Genomic DNA, 16,590 nt, shown 5'->3' on the forward strand with positions numbered 1-16,590 from the left:
ACATTCAGCTAATGCTACATGCAAGAAAGTGAGTTATTGCGTGATAACAATGCTATTTAATAAACAGAGTTCCCCCAAATAGCTGTCCAGATCACCAAAGAGACAAGAATGTGACACAGGCGCATAGTTAACACTAGAATACCACCTCCTTTCCTGTGCTTGCTTGTTTCTTGGAGGGAGATGTTGAGAGAATTATGGTTACCCATTAATCTTTAAGGATGCCCCTCCTACAAGCGATGAGTCACTTTGATGCTCTCAGGCTGCAGAAATGTATTTTTGTTACTAAAAAAGCAAGACTTGGGCTTCATGACCTCATGGATTTGGTGTTGTCTATTCTGGGGGACAATGTTGACAGCTATTTAAATATTGACTCCACATGTGTATAGCTATGTTTATTTAATGTTTCATGGTTTGATGTGTAATGTATGGGTGGTGCCCCCTGCTCAGAGAGAACCTATGTTTCCATATTGATTCATTCTTTACATACTGTTATCTCTGCATACCATCTTAATCCTGAACATTGGATTTTCTTATTTACATCATCTTATTTTTTCAATGGAAACACCTTGCAATCATCATACAATATCAAAAAACTATGTGAAAATCTGTTTTTCTTAAATGTTGTTTGTATTCTGAACTTCATTGAACAGACATCAGTTTGACTTATCTTAAACTAACCAGAGGGGATTAGTAGATAATTCGATTTAAATTCCATAAATATAGCCATGTTTTTAAATTGTGAATATTATGCCCACATGCCATATTAGTTCTCTTCATGATCGGTGTGTGTGTTAACATGTGTGTGTGTGTGTGTGTGTTTGTGTGAATGTGTGTGTGTATATTGAAACAGGCGGAGCTACCACCAATGAGCGCAAAGCTTTGATGTCAGAGCTAAAGATCCTAATCCACATTGGTCATCACCTAAATGTAGTCAATCTTCTTGGAGCCTGCACCAAGCCTGGTGGTAAGCAGGTTTAAACCATGACATTAAGTTTTCATATTAAACATAGAACTACACACTTTGTACTATACACACAAGTGAACCCCAGGTGAACCTATAGACCGAATTTAACACAAACATATCAATAAAGATTTTCATTTGAAATGGTTGCAGACAATGCTTACTCTTAGTTGGGGAACAAACCCATCAAACATCTAAGTAAGCTCTGTTATTCAAGTCAAGCATGTTGGTTGCCTCGGAGATGACTCTGTGCTGACAGTGTCCTGTGTTTGTAGGTCCACTGATGATGATAGTTGAGTTCTGCAAGTATGGAAATCTGTCAAACTACTTAAGAAGCAAGAGAGCTGATTTCATTGTCTACAAGGTAAATACATGGGTTAGAGTAGCCAAGGCTGTTGACTGGCATTTTGTCATACAATGTTTTCAAGTCGGCTTTTCATCCATCCTGGAAAACCCCAGAATGTCAGCAATATTATTTCTGAATATGTCAGCTTCATTTCTTCTGAGCACCTGTTTGTGTGTGTGTGTGTGTGTGTGTGTGTCAGAGCCAGGATGGTAAGGTTATGACGTCAGGATCGGGCTGTGACCTGAGCGAGCTCATCAAGCGGCGCCTGGAGAGTGTAGCCAGCACTGGGAGCTCAGCCAGCTCCGGCTTCATCGAAGATAAGAGCTACTGTGACTCGGAGGAGGAGGAGGAAGGTAAAGGGCCCCGCTGGGTTCCTTCCCCTCCCCATTCAGCCCCCCATCACCCCCCTTCACTCCACTCTTCCTCCTCCTCCTCTCTACTCCTTCCTTCTCCCTACTTCCTTCCTCGCTTCCCCCTCTCCCTCCACGTATCCCCTTCTCCCTCACCCCCACTCTCATCCTTCCTCCACAACATCCTCTCTCCTCATCTTGGCCCCTCATCTTGGCCCCCATCCTCCCCCTTCTACTCCCAGTCCCTTCCCCCCCTTACACACCACCTTCCAACCTTCCCTTCAAATGTCTTCTGCCCCCAGCCTTCTCCCCACCTCTACACCCCACCCCCCAACTGCCCCTCGTCCTCCCCGCCCCTCTCACCTTTGCCCCGTCCTACCCTCCCTCCCCTTCGCACCTCTGAACCTCCCTCCCCCTGACTCCCATTGTGTTCTAGCCTGTGTTCTGGCCGTGTCTGATGTGACGTTTCCTGCTCACCAGCACAATCACTGGGGCAGCAGAGAGCACTGTCACCCACTGAGCCAGGCCTGTGTTTATATCCTGCCTGGCCCAGACCTGCCTGTTTGTCAGCTCCCACTCCTGGCCATCTCCAGCCTGACGAGGTGTTATTTCTGGTGGGATCAGATGTTTACTCAGGTGGGGCTGGTGGAAGGACTCCTCTGTGTTCCTCCACCCAGACCCCCCACTGACCCTCCGCACTGATATCGCACGTCTCACCTCCGAGAGGAAAAAAAACACCAAGCAACCCAGGGTTGTTTTTTTCCTTCCTGTGTTTAAAGGATGTTTTTAAGAGAGTCTGTAGGTGGATGGATGTACGTGACAGAGTGCATCACATTGATGGTGTACAATATTACTGTCAGGGTTTTAGTAAAGGAAATACACAGAGGGATGGGCTACATGTTCCTATATTTAAGAAGGGCTTTTATAGTGCTTGCTTGGAAGCGTTAGACTGTGATAAATCATGTTTATGAAAACAAGAGGGTGTGTCATGGCCGTTTTCTGCTGTCTGCCCCCAGAGCATGAAGACCTGTACAAGAGAGTCCTGACACTGGAGGATCTGATTTGTTACAGTTTTCAAGTTGCAAAAGGCATGGAGTTCCTGGCTTCGCGCAAGGTATGCAGTTTTTCCAGACAATTACTGTTTCAAAGTCAGTCTGTAAAACACTCAGATACATTGAATGATGTTTATCGTGTATTATGTAAGCAGTTGTTCTTTTTTAACATTTTGACAGTTGTAGGATTATTAAATCCCATAGCACAGGAAGAACCTTTGACCATATAAGTCATATCCGTGTAGAACTCATTCATGTTTCTGGTGTGCTAATGAGCCTTGGGAGTTGATTCGGCTTTGAGTCCATTGTTGTGTAGGCGCCATAAGCCAAGATATGAAACACATCGTATCGTTCTGTAGCATAACTGATGACTGGGCCATGTGTGTAATGGTCTTAGCTACCTCACTTGTAACAATGGGGCTCAGGAAGGATCTGGGTAGAGCGCCATGAACTCGTAACTTGAATCCTCAGACGTCAACCCTGATTACACTGGATGTTTGTAATCCTTTCATCAGTGTATCCACCGTGATCTGGCGGCCAGAAACATCCTACTGTCTGAGAACAACGTCGTGAAGATATGTGACTTTGGGCTGGCCAGAGACATCTACAAAGACCCCGACTACGTGCGCAAAGGAGATGTAAGTGTCTGTTCTAAAAAGCTAGAAAGCAACCAAGTTAATGATTTGGTTGTCAGTCACTGTCTGAGTGTTAATAGAGAGAGCATATTCAGCTTGACAAGCACATAACAGCCTGCTACCACTGACTTGGCAAAAACAATACAGCAGTCTGAATAAATTCATTAGTTCTGGGAAGCCCCAGAGTTTCTGGGCAGGTCAGTGTGTTTGTATGAATACTAAAGTGGAGGTCCCTGCATAGTGCATTGTGTGGTAGTTAAACCTCATCCGAACGTGTCGGTCCTCACACAGCCCAGCTGACTGGCGTCAGGAATGTCAGGCTGGTTAGTGATGTGTGTTGGGGAGAGACTCCACTCACACAGGTGAGACCAGATACAGGTATAAAAGAGGTGTCATCTCCCTCCACCCTACAGGCCAGACTGCCCCTTAAGTGGATGGCGCCAGAGGCCATCTTTGACAAGATCTACACCACGCAGAGCGACGTGTGGTCCTTTGGAGTTCTTATGTGGGAGATCTTCTCTCTGGGTAAGTCTGAACATGGTCATTCCTCCCCTGACCGCTGTCTTGATTTAACTCTGTTGACCTCCCATTCTACCTCACTGACCTCAAATGGGCTCTCTCTTTACTCAGACCATTAGTGGACTTAATGAGCGTGAATAAACATCTGGGTAGGATTCTTCTCCTTTGGCTCCATATACGTTCTCCATTTTAAGCACCGTCCAATCGGAGTGTTAAGGAGAGCTCTCTCTTGAAAGTTCAGTGTAGAGATCAAGCAGCATCTGGACCTGCAGCCATGGTAGGCGCTGGACACAAGCAGGCGAAGGCCCATCCAACGGCTTCGCCTGCTTGTTTCCCCAGGGTGGCTGGCGGGTCTGTGTCCAGCGCCTACCATGGCTGCAGGTCCAGATGCTGCTTGTCTACCCCCCCCCCCCCCCACTCCCCGTTGCAAGTCACGTGTTTTTGTAAATGTTGTTGTGCTTATGTGCTGAGGTTTTTGTCTGTTCCCACACTGTACTCCTCTAGGAGCATTGTCTGGGTGTTGCCTTTTTCTCTCCTCCTCTCTCCTCATGTTATGCTGTAACTTTCTAGTTGGCGCCGAAAATGGCTGCCTAGGTAGGCTCTCCTGTAGTAAATTCCTTGTCTGTGCAAACTTTCATGGCGAATAAAAACCCATTCTGATTCTGATTCTGATGTAGTGCTTGGTTAGCTAATAGCCCCCTCAGCTAAAGGCTCCTCCAGATGCCCTGGCTGATAGCTGGCTTTTGCCATGTCGTAATTGAGTCTTGGGGACAGAGCGAGCTCATGTTGTCCACATGACAAAACTATTTCCATTGCCCAGTGCAAAAAACTTGAGGAAACTTAAAGTGGGAGTTTTATCACAGACAAGGACCGTTAAAAAGAAAGAATACCTCCCATTTAAAGCTGACAGTTTCTCCCCCGGCCAGCAATGCAAAGACTTGTAACCAAGCAGCCTATCAATGTAAATGTTTGCCCCCCACTGTGAAACCGCTGCAACCTTCAAGGCGGCTTTGTACGTTGGCCTATGACAGGCTATGCAGCGTGCAGTGGCCCCAACCAAGCATTTCTATAGCAAGACTCAGCATGACATATTGTGTGTCCCCGTGTCCCCTAGGAAGCCGAAACACTGTCACGAGTGAACGTTCAAAGGAAAGAGCCTTGGATTGATTCAGGGGTTTAGGTTTGTTTGTACTCAACTTGAACTGCTGCCACAGAGCTGAGTAATCCACTGTACAGTTAAAAGTGTGAAATTGAACATTCTTCAAGACGCGAGGCACAACTTTTCACACGCTCTCCGTTTCCCAGTTTCTTTCCTTGTCTTTGTCCGTCCTGTGAGCGCACTTCTGCACACACAAGCGCCCACACATGGACAAAGTCCAGAGACAGTGTTGCGTTCAGCCTCACAGCTCTCGCTCTCACATCTGGGCGACGTTAACTCACAAAGATAAATTAGGAAATGGAGTGAGCAGGAAAAAAAAACGTCAAACAGTGAGCGCTGTAACTGGAGTGTTGGGAGGTCAAGAGTTTGCGTCAGTCCCAAGGCGCCTGCCTGCATATGCAGATTGTGATGTGAACATCAAAAAACTTTCGTCTTGGGGTTTCTATTTCCCTGCCTTGTTAGTTTAGGCGCCATAACCTAAACTCCACCCTGTTATTCATTTCTGACATCAGTCACAATTCACAGCCGTCAGCATATTTGTATTGAGCATTTAAAGTGGAGGCAGAAATGAAATCATGAAATAGATCATTCTAGTTGATGTCATGCGTCGAAGACTCATTGTTTATACATACAGCACAAAGTACAAGGAAGCATTAACTGCTATCTGATACCCTGTCTGGTATCCCAGACGGGTACATGAAAATATTGTTTCATGAGTCAGGACTTTTTATGGATTACATAGCGTATGTAATATTTTTCCAAACCCAACTGTTATGAACTAGTGATACAGGTCGGCTTAATATCTGTCTGTCTATTGAGATGTTTCTATATGGCTGATAAACCCTGCCCCTTTAGGGGATTTTTCTCCTCTAATCTCCTTGAAGAACCAAAGCCTTCCTGAATGGCAGATGGAAGTGTCTGATAACCTTGTCTGTTCTTTTTCTTGCTTTATCCCTCTCTCTCTCTACCTCTTTCTCTCTCTCTCACTCTCTCACACTCTCTCTCTCTTTCTCCCTCTCTCTCTCTCTCCCTCTCACTCTCTCACACTCTCTGTCTCTCTCTCTCTCTACCTCTATCTCTCTCCCTCTCTCTTTCTCCCTTTCTCTCTCTCTCTCTCTCTCTCTCTCTCTCTCTTTCTCTGTCTCTCTCTCCCTCCCTCTCCCTCTCTCTTTCTCCCTTTCTCTCTCTTTCCTTCCCTCTCACTCACTCTGCCTCCCTCTCTCCCTCTCTCTCTCTCTCTCTCTCTCTCTCTCTCTCTCTCTCTCTCTCTCTCTCTCTCTCTCCCTCTCATTCTGTGCTCTTTTTTTACTCTTTCATACTCTCTCTCTGTCTCTCTCTCTCCCCCCCCCCCTCCAGGTGCCTCTCCGTACCCTGGCCTCCAGATAGATGAGGAGTTCTGCTGCAGACTGAAGGACGGCACCAGGATGAGAGCCCCAGAGTACTCCTCCTCTGAGATGTAGGGGTCGACTCCAATAGAACTCTCCATCATAGAAACAACACTACCTCACAGCTCGCTAGGTCGAACAGGAACCTGATATATATGCACATGCTTGCAGTGTGAAGAATGACCCTGTCAGGAGGTTTATCCTACATGCCAAATAGTTATTTTCCTCCCATCCACAACAAACTTGGTGTTCCTTCAAGCCTTGAAACTTGAAGAACATGTTTACCTCTGCAATCTCCCTGAGGTCCCTAGCTTCTCCTGAGGGTCATTCATTAGCAGAAGTCTTTACACAGAGCCAGAGAGGCAAGAGCAACAAAGACAACCTCACATATCGATATATCAGAGAAAAGGCCTTCCAGTTTCCCTCCTTAAGCCTTTTCTGACGGCCAGCAAGGTGCTGATACGAATCAAGGGTAATCCTGCCCTGAGTGTGTAGACAAGGGAGGTTTGTAAGCTCCTGATTGGCAGTTAACTGTTGGCCATCAGGTGCAGGGCACAGATCTGTTTTCCGACGTGACATTGATGCGGCTGTAACCGAGTCAGGCATTAAAGGCTGCAGTGCGGCCCCAAGAGGGAGGCTGGGAGGAGGGGGTGGGAGGCCGGGGCAGAAGCACACACAGGGCTGGTCCCTTGGGGAGGAGAGCCTGAGGCTGGATACTCCCCCAGTGGGCATGGTCTCTGAAGCCTGATGCCACTGGTACCCTGCTGAAACCAAATATCTAGAGAAGGGGCTGCTCATTCCTGCTCCTGGGATATCAGGGTTGTCTGTATAGCATGGAGCCACATGGAGGGTTTGGGGAGGGGGGGGGGGGGGGGGGGGGGGGGGGGCTGGGGTTGCTGTGTTCTCCAGGGGTGTGGCTGTACAAGGGGGCCTGGTCTGGCTCTCTCTCCTGGTCGTAGACTGCAGACCACATCTGAGCCTGGAGAGAGACAGCCGCAGCCTGCTCTCCATCACGATATCACAATCACCTCCTCAGCATGGTACTCATTCACATTCTCATTTACGTACCCAGATAAATCTATGCGTGTGAATGGCGTTTGGTTTTCATTTGGGACCCCTCGAAGTCAGACTCTCACTTCTGGAAAAGATGACTGTTGTACTTGTGTTTTATAACTCTCTATGATCAAGAGGCGGATAAAATGTATAAGCAACTTGTGCCAACTGGAGCCAATTGAATGGACACATCAAGTCAGACAGAGAGATGGTGATTTGAGACGACCTGCCAAATCAGCCCCAGACTGGTGTCTCTCAGAGAGCAGGGGAGCAGCAGTAAATGCTCCTGGAGATTCAGACCCACTGGTGCCAAGTTCCAGTCTCAGATCTATTCCATTCTTTCCACTGTGCTTCAAAGCACTCCATGACAGTGTAAAGATATGGAAAGAAGATAACTAGATATGCTTCTGCTATTCTGCCAGTGGACCTGAAAGTTCAACCTGCCTCTTATTGAGAATCCAAGATAAGACCTTCAGATAGCCCTGGAAATGGGAAGCAGAGGAGAGAATAATGGGCTCAAGTCAACAGGAGCAGAAGCCCTCAGTTGATGCAAGTCATGTGTGCACGCGTGTCTGTGTGGAGGCCCGGCAGTTCCTTTTCTGACCCTGATCCACTGTCATGTGGAGGACTAAGAGGGCCGCTGGGTAGTGGGCAGTACATCATCACCCGAGGCGCGCCAACCGTCAGGAATGTGACCTGCTGCTCTGGAGATCCCCCTGTTGCCTCCGCACGTAGCAGCATCATCATCTGGGGAATGTGGAGGACGCTCCTCAACATGTGGGAATCTGGGAGAGGAGGATGTCCCCTTCCGCCATCCCGCTGCTGTCCTCCACAAGTCTGGTGTTGAAATGAGCTCAGAAACTCCGCCACCACAATGGCCTCACCACAGCGTATCCCCTGAAGACCCTTTTGAAAAACAGGGGGGGAGCGATTTATTCCCATTACGAAGCAGACAGGAAATGTGTGTTCAGATTGTGCAGCCGTACAATGTGTCTACAGCCCGTTCCCCTGACCCCCTCCTCCTCCTCGGTGATGTGTGGGCCAGAGCGGTGATGGTGAGGCCCTGGCCTTCCTGTCACTGTTAGGAGACGCTCCACCTGGTCAGGGAGCCTCATCAACGTGGGAGCCAGGGCCATGCTGCTTCCTCAAGCCTGAGTGGGACTGAGCCTCCCTTCACAGCCAAGGTCTGAGTCTGGGTGCCCTGAACCCAGATGGGAAGGTTAGCGGTGAGGAGGCAGCGAGGGGGAGGGGGGAGCAGTAATGAACCATCTGCTTTTTACAGTAATTTTCTCCGAATTCCAAATTGGCTCAATCTGGTGCCAATCAGGGAAACATTATGCAGTTAATGGGCACCTGGCTTTGTTTACCTAAAGCTAGGAGCTGGAGCTTTCAGGGGGACGAGGACGAGGAGAAACGGGATATGGGTCCATCAGCAGAACGAGGATCTCATTCACCAGCCTGCGAACGAGAGGGAGACTTGATTGAAACTGCAGCCTCCGAGCTCCGTCTTTAGATCCGACGGGACGTGAGCTACAGCGTCCACTGTCGTAGGAAGTGCCGGGCAGCAGAGACGCTGACAGGCCGTCAGAGACCTGAGGGGGCTCCCTGCTCTCCTAATGTTCACACACCACCATGGAAGCAGAGAAAGCCCCAGAGACCGAGTCCACAGAGTCTGTGGAAAATAAAGGATTCGATGTATCTGAGTGTATGAGATGAGATGAGAGTAGATGGATAAGTGGCTCACCAACAGGTCAAGTCTGTGTCAGGCTCCACATGTTACGGTCTGTGCGGTGATGAGGCCCAGTGCAGCTGGGGTAGCTGTCAGTCAGAGCTGTCCTGGTTGTGGGACAATGAGTGGAGGAGGCTGTCTGTTTCCACCTCACTCTCACCACAGCTCAGAGGAGCAACTCATAGGCTTCCGGTATATGGTTATCTCCAATGTGAATAGGAGGGATTCCATGAACATGGAATGGATATGTGCTCCAGATGTTGAGTGTTATGTACTGTAATTGTATGCGTGTTTGTGTCTGATTCAATGTGATAGATGAAATGATGTGTGTTTCTTCAGATACCAGACCATGCTGGACTGCTGGCAGGGGGAGCCGGGGGACAGGCCCACCTTCATGGAGCTGGTGGAGAGTCTGGGAGACCTGCTCCAGGCCAGCGTGCAACAGGTGAGACAGACAAACACACCCATTGACTTCTTAAGGAGCCAATTATGCCTGTCTGTCCGCCCCCCGCATCTGTCTGCTTGTATTATTTCAAACAAATACAACTGAGCTACAATACATCTGTAGCTTAAGCAATGAACTCATTCGAAACGGTGTTGCGACAGAGAGTATATGCCTTCGACCGCCACAAAACAGCAGCCCAAGCATCCGCCCTTGTTTCGCCTTTGCAAAGCCTGAATTAGTCACTCGGACTGGAGGAGATGAGCTGGTGTGCTGCTCACATAGCAAACATTCAGGAAGCCGAGTGTCTGTTGTGACTGGCTGAAGACTATGCAAGGGTCTCTTGCTCTGGGGGGTGCTTAGAGTAGCAGGGGGGAAGTCGCCATCAACACAGTCTCTCGGCTGCCTTTGAACAAGCTAGAGTTCACCCTGAGAGGAACTGCACTTCAAAAGCTTAGGAAAAACTGTTGTACTACTAGCATGACGTGAGATAAGCGGCTGTGTGTTTGAGCAAATGTGCTTGATTTGAGACTGTAGTTCTTCAGGTGGGGTGGGTTGTAAATTGTAAAAATAAATAAGAGAACATAAGAGCACTGGCCATATATTAGGACTGTAACATCAGCTATGCACTAGGGATTATCCTATTTCAGTACAAACTAACTGATCTCCTGAGAGGTCCAGATGATAGAAGATGGAATAATTCAGTTGGTTGTGACACGGAATCCCTGTAATCCTGTGATCCCTTTCTTCACATTACAAGTGATTCACTCTTTCACCAGCCTCAAGCATGATTGATTAATATAAACAACACATTGATACAAAATACATAAAATCCCAGAGAACACTTTGAAGTAGGGATGGGGCTGGTTTTGCGGTAGAGGAACAACAATGACATATTAAGAAGAATGGAAATCCAGATAAAAGTAGGAAAGCAGCGAGTACAATCGCTGATGGAAAATTGGCCCGTTTCCCCAATGGGAAAAATAAGTTTGGATTAAGTCATTAAATGCCAAAACATGTTTTGTTGGGTGTCCATCTCAGAGAGAATGGTTGAGACAATAAAGAGCCCTATAGTATAGCCATGCTCCCAGTGCGACTTGTTCACGAGGCCACGCTTTGGTCTAGAGAGTAAACTAGCTGCAGACACAGTAAAGTGGACACGGGGACTGCATTAGCCCAGACTGAAGCGGTCGTCTTAAAGTCTTGACTGCCTTAAAGTCATAAGGCAGTCAAGCCAGGCAGCTCATCCCATAAAACACACACAGTGGAACATAGCATATCGCTCAAGCTAAAAGCCATCGCTGTGGGAAACGGTCCTGCCGGCGCAGAGAGCGCAGCAGAGGATCTGAGCTCTCCTCCATGAATATAGGTCTGTCACATGGACCTCCTCTGGTTACTGACTGACTCAGGTCTTTCCAGGCTACCGGCCCGCCTGTCTCCTGCAGCATCACCACCTTGCCTTGTCTGAGGCCCGCAGGCATTCCACCTTGGATTTATTAGGCGTGACCCTGGTTTCTTTGGCCCGCTGCCGAGGCCGTCTGCAGGCCTGGGGTGTTTGTGTAGCACGCAGGCAGCATTGCCCCATATATCCCAAAGCTTCGCTTCTCCTCACATGTGTTTTCTGTCATGCCGCAGTGTATCAGCAGCCCGTGGTCTGACGGGTTTTGTCTCCTCGTTCTGTCTTGTACAGGAAGGGAAGCATTACATCCCCATCAACACCCTGCTGCCCCAGGAGGCAGACGCCTCCAGCCCGACGCCCTCCGACGAGACGTCCACCCGGCCGCTCTCGCAGCGCGACTCTGGGGGCAACTGGTGAGGGGGGGGGGGGGTGAGAGGGAGGGAGCTACTGAGAGAAAGGAAAGGAGGGAGGGTGTGAGAGGTGGGGAGGGAGGGAGAGAGAGTGAGGAAAGTAAGGAGAAAGAAAGACTTTGAACACATCATGTAATCACACGTACAAATTGTTTACTATTCCAGCAAAGGAATTGAGGTTTTTGGAAAGTTTGCTACACTGCAGAACAGAGCACAGTATATTTTCACTCTCACTCTCTTCTGTACCTTATCCAAAACACACCACATTCTGCTGTTACGTTCATGTGGTGTCCAGACCTGGCTGTTAGAGCACTGAATTTAGGTCTGTCTTCAAGAACAATGGAAACCCTGATTGACTTTTGATAAGGAATATGTGCGCTGGCAGTCTGTTGGCCAGAGAATCTGTAGCATTGTGGCCCCTTCAAGGAATTTCCTCCGAAACCACAGACCCCTGGTCCTAGATTTATGTCTACTTAAGAAAATATTTGTCAAGCCTTTGTATTTTCCCAAGTCCTACGACTTGATTATTGAGAAGGTGTTGAAATGCTTTAATGACAGTTATCCTGTAAGTTGAATTGAGCAGCCTGTTGATTCGCAGTGTTGAAAAGTAAAATAAATATGGTGTCTCTGACACCATTTAATTGTTGATTGAATTGATAATGTTACGGCTGTTGTGTTTTTCAACTCCACTTTTTGGCGCCTGTATTGGAATGTACTGACGTGAGCGGTTTTAGATGTTTTGGGATCTGACTCTGAAATCTTCCCACTCCAGGAACATTAAGATCCGGCCAGCTAGTGTGAAAACCTTTGATGAGGTTACTATGGAGAATGGGACAACTGAGAGCAACGAGGTAGACGACTCAAACCCCTTGCACTTACAACCACCCCCAATTAGTTGGCAACAAACATCTGACATTTCAGTGACTGGAGTTTGTTTTTCTCTGTTTCTTTTTTGGTACTAACTTTCCATTCACCATATGTCTCTCTCTCTATCTCCCCCCTCTCTCTACCTGTGTAGGGGAGCCAGTCCGACAGTGGGATGGGTTTGTCCTCTGATGACATGAGCACTCTGAAGCGTCTGGAGTCGCTGGCAGGACGACCCCTCAGCATCATGGCCCTGGCGTGAGTACACCTAATCCCCCATTATGATGTCCACCACGTGTCACTGACAGCACACACACACACACATCCACTGGGATAAGCAGTGTGCTCACCAAGCCCTGGATACCCACCTGCTGGGCTGGAATGTAGACGTTGGGATTGACGTACACATATTACACACACAGTCTCTTTCACTCCTCAAACGTCAATGAATGGTTTTGCCTTTTGTCAAAAGAAACCATGCGAGAGATTCAGAGACAGAGGGCTGGTGAGACAGACCTTGCCCCAAGGGTATGACCCAAGACACAGACAACAAAAGTGGAGTGGAATTGTCTTCGGGTGTTTTTAAGAGCTGCACTAAAACTCCTAAAAAAGGCAGCTTGGCCTGATTGAGATATCCTCAGACCCTCCACTTACCAAGTTGTTCTTTAGCGGTTGAACGGAGGCCGTGTTTCACACCCTGTAGCTGCCTTTAGTGTTGGAAAGTGAAGATATCAGATGCAACCACCAGTACACCACAGTTGGAGCAGAGCAGATAATGCAGGCTCAAAGATGATGTTAAAATCACAAGATAACGTTCCATGATGGATGTTTCCCCATTGACAAGAGCCATGCGCTCTGTATAGATTATGTATGTCTTATTTATTGTAGGGAACAGCAACTATGGCAGGGTTCACCTTCAAGGTCAAAGCCCTTGACTCCACCATTGCACAAAACTGAAAACTTTTTTTTGTAACCTACAAGAAACCGTAATCATGACCTACGCTGAGTTAAAAACCTTCAAACTCTCACATTCCGAGACATCATTTGTTTGTGTTAGACTTAAAGTAGAGCAGCAAGACATATGAAAACAAGCAAGTACAGCTATCAAGGCAAACCAACCCAAAATGCCAAATCCTAAACTGTCAAAACAAGGACATGAAAACATCTGTGAGAGGAGTGGGGCATGAATGTATGGAGCTGGTCTCTTTCTGCGTGATTAATGACACTCTGGAACCCTCAAAGAACATATCACAAGGTCTCCCTTTGATTAAAAACATTCTGTATCCCCTTCCCTCAGCAACCATTGTCACACCCACACACACACACACATGCACACACTTTAATACAGCCCTACTTTCTTGACGCTGCATGATTCATCATGCTGGGAAGTGGGTACTGACAGTAGGCACAGATCTACTCAGACCGCCTGCCCTCCCAAAATGCTAGCAGATATGCATAACGTTTGGTGTCTACACTATTGTTGTCTGGACTTGACGCACGTATACAAATGGATCTAATCAATTTTAGAATGTAATTTCTTCTACAGTGTCATTTCTCCAGTGGGTCTATTCAGTGGAGTCAGTGAAGTGTGAGTTTTACCCCACTGGCCCCAGCAAATTCAGGGAAGCCTTAGGAACATGGACACAATGGAGAGTCATTAGTCATATTCTGATCATTTACAGTAACAGAAGTAGTACACAGCAGGAAGACAGGCGTAGAATCATGGATTGCATCACTTGTGTCTGCAGTCAACCGTTTTTCCTCAAAACATGACCAGAAAATAACTTGTGGCCTCACTTTGGAAAAAGTACTTGGCCCTACTATTAAACACAAGGATTAGTGTTATATTGTATAAAGTGGTTTATTGTCTGTATCTGTCTGGTAAACCCTAACTCTGGTGCATCTCTTTGCCTCCAGGATGAAAGCTGTGAGTAAGAGCAAGGAGTCGGTGCTCACGGAGGGAGAGAAGGGGGAGAAGTACTCACCCCCCGTCCCCTCTCTGGACTTCAGCCTGAACGACTCGGCCCTGGACCCTGGCCTGGAGTGCCACAGCCCGCCCCCCGACTACAACTATGTGGTTCGCTACTCCACCCCACCTGTGTAACCCCCCCACCCCACCCAGCTACTACGACCCACCCACCCGACCACAGCCCAGCCCTCTGCCCTGTACAATCTGACATATAGCCTTAGGGACTTCTCCTTTGTTTCCTGTGTCTGGACTTCACAGCAAAGCATCATAAACCACCACAGCCTCCTTCCCTTTTAACATCCTTTTCAGTGTTTCCTCTCGGGTCAAGTCTTGAGAGAAAAACAAGTTTGAGAGACGCTGTGGTGGGCTTGTTGCTAGGACTGTGAGACAGCCATTGCCTACTCTACTGGAGAAAGAGAGCTCTGGAGTCCTAGACTCCTTAGTTCTGCATGAAGTCTTAATGTCCGCCTGTCGATATGTGTCTGTCTGTCCAGAGATCCATCCACGTGCTGCTGGCCTCCTCCATTCTCCACTGTGATACTACAGATACAGCTAAAGACAGACTCAGGTATTCCTTCAGTCTACTGTGAACTCAGTGAAGTGCAAATGAATGAAAAAAAATCCCTTGATGTATTAATGGAAGGTTAATCGGTAACCGAGGGAGGTGTTGAGGAGCCTGTAAGCCTTACAGAGATTAAAGGAGAGGGTTTGATTGAGGCGCTTTTAGTTTTTAGTGATGCCATTTTATTTCTGTACAAATATTCTATAGATTGGAAACTGGAAAGTAATTTGTTATTTTATTATTTTATATATTTGTCATTAATATAAGTTTATGGAGATAGTCCGGTCAGAATGTGGATATTTTTAAGTAGTATTCAGAAATTTGGCTAAAACCCATGAATTTTGTAAAAAGCGGTTCGGAATAGTATTGTGTAATGTGTGAGGCATCCAGCCAAGTCCAAGCCTCTTGATCAGTTTAGATCAGAACCTGGGACCTTACGGCTTCATACTTAACACTGCATCTCTACCGTGAAGCCATTTTGAATGAAGAGTTACATTTGGATTCCTTCTCCTATACTGATACGGTCCACCTCCAGAAGAAAGCAACTCTGCATATTTCTGTTACGGAAGAGTGAGAAGGGGAAGGGAGAGCGATGATATGAGAGAACCACACAGAGTTGTTTATTTTATTGTGTACAAAGCTAGTAAGAAAAATGTTCCTAGATTAGAATTTAATATGAAGTGTGTGACTCTGAAAGCACTAGTCAAATAAACTATGCATACTTTGTTTAGATTATAGCGTTAGGTTGTTACTTATTAATCCAGATCACATTTTACTCACTTTTCACACTGAAAACTTAACCCAAGGGTTTGGACCAACTGCCACCTCAGTAACAAGACATTAGTAACAGTCCTGTGTTTAATTCTAGATTTATATACTGTTTACACTGCTGTATAAACAATAACTACATAAGCAAAATGAAGGAAAATACTGTTGTTTGCAGGAATATGTATAATGTAAATATTATATTTCTGATCCATTGTTTTGTGTAAAAACTGTTACTATAGCTTGCAGGGCAGGCAACAGGAATCCTAAATGTGTTGTTAGAACCAGGCTGGGCTGCGTTTCCCGTAAGCGTCGTAAGCCTAAATTGATCGTAGAATCCATCGTAGGACGAATCTTAGTTTTACGGGCCGTTCCTAAAGACATCGTAGCTAAAGTGTCTCTTGAAAATTCGTAACTCTTGAAAGTGCATACATTAGCCTACTCCTTACGAGCATGTTTGGGAAACGCACGTAAGAAATATTAATGGTTTCGTTTTTTTCTTGATTGTTGCTACGATCCATCGTTATCGGGAAACGCAGCCCTGGTCACTATACTGGTCACTGTCAGTTAAACTCTCTAACCTTTAGCCAATAACTTTGACCCTGGAGCCTGTTATCTCTCACATGAAGAACAATTCAAAGAATTGACACTAGTGGGGTCAAATGTATTCCAGTCATACCAGGTAATAGTCCAGCTCGTGTTTTCTCACACATAGGAGAGTAGCAGGCTTCTGCTTATCAATCAGTAAACTGTAAGGGTTCAACCAGTCCAGTATTCCATGGTTTAGTATAAACCCTTTCCCTTCATCCATAGATATTTCCAAATTAATCTTTGTTTTTGTGGATTGATTGGTGGTTGTGTCCATTGTGGAGAGGAAAGTGTATGCACTGATGTTTTCAAATACTGATTTTTTTTACTCCAAATGTATTTTTATTAACCATGCATAAGAAGTAAGTGAATAAATAAAGATTTATATATTTATACATTACT

General features: G+C 46.7%; 1 protein-coding gene across 1 annotated transcript in view; it reads left to right on the forward strand.

Annotated features, from left to right (window-relative positions):
* The window catches only part of kdrl (kinase insert domain receptor like), a 43,193-nt gene extending 26,606 nt beyond the window's left edge, over positions 1-16,587 (forward strand). The window contains exons 19-31 of the mRNA XM_067247611.1: positions 851-964; positions 1,237-1,325; positions 1,507-1,660; positions 2,674-2,771; positions 3,225-3,347; positions 3,758-3,869; positions 6,379-6,478; positions 9,529-9,634; positions 11,322-11,443; positions 12,213-12,291; positions 12,459-12,562; positions 14,222-14,381; positions 14,768-16,587. Coding sequence (XP_067103712.1) covers positions 851-964; positions 1,237-1,325; positions 1,507-1,660; positions 2,674-2,771; positions 3,225-3,347; positions 3,758-3,869; positions 6,379-6,478; positions 9,529-9,634; positions 11,322-11,443; positions 12,213-12,291; positions 12,459-12,562; positions 14,222-14,381; positions 14,768-14,863 — 1,457 coding nt within the window. The 3' untranslated portion in view covers positions 14,864-16,587. The remainder of the gene's footprint in view (positions 1-850; positions 965-1,236; positions 1,326-1,506; positions 1,661-2,673; positions 2,772-3,224; positions 3,348-3,757; positions 3,870-6,378; positions 6,479-9,528; positions 9,635-11,321; positions 11,444-12,212; positions 12,292-12,458; positions 12,563-14,221; positions 14,382-14,767) is intronic.
* Positions 16,588-16,590: the final 3 nt, after the last annotated feature.

This window comes from Osmerus mordax, chromosome 12, assembly GCF_038355195.1.
Source record: "Osmerus mordax isolate fOsmMor3 chromosome 12, fOsmMor3.pri, whole genome shotgun sequence".
Lineage (NCBI taxonomy): Eukaryota > Metazoa > Chordata > Actinopteri > Osmeriformes > Osmeridae > Osmerus > Osmerus mordax.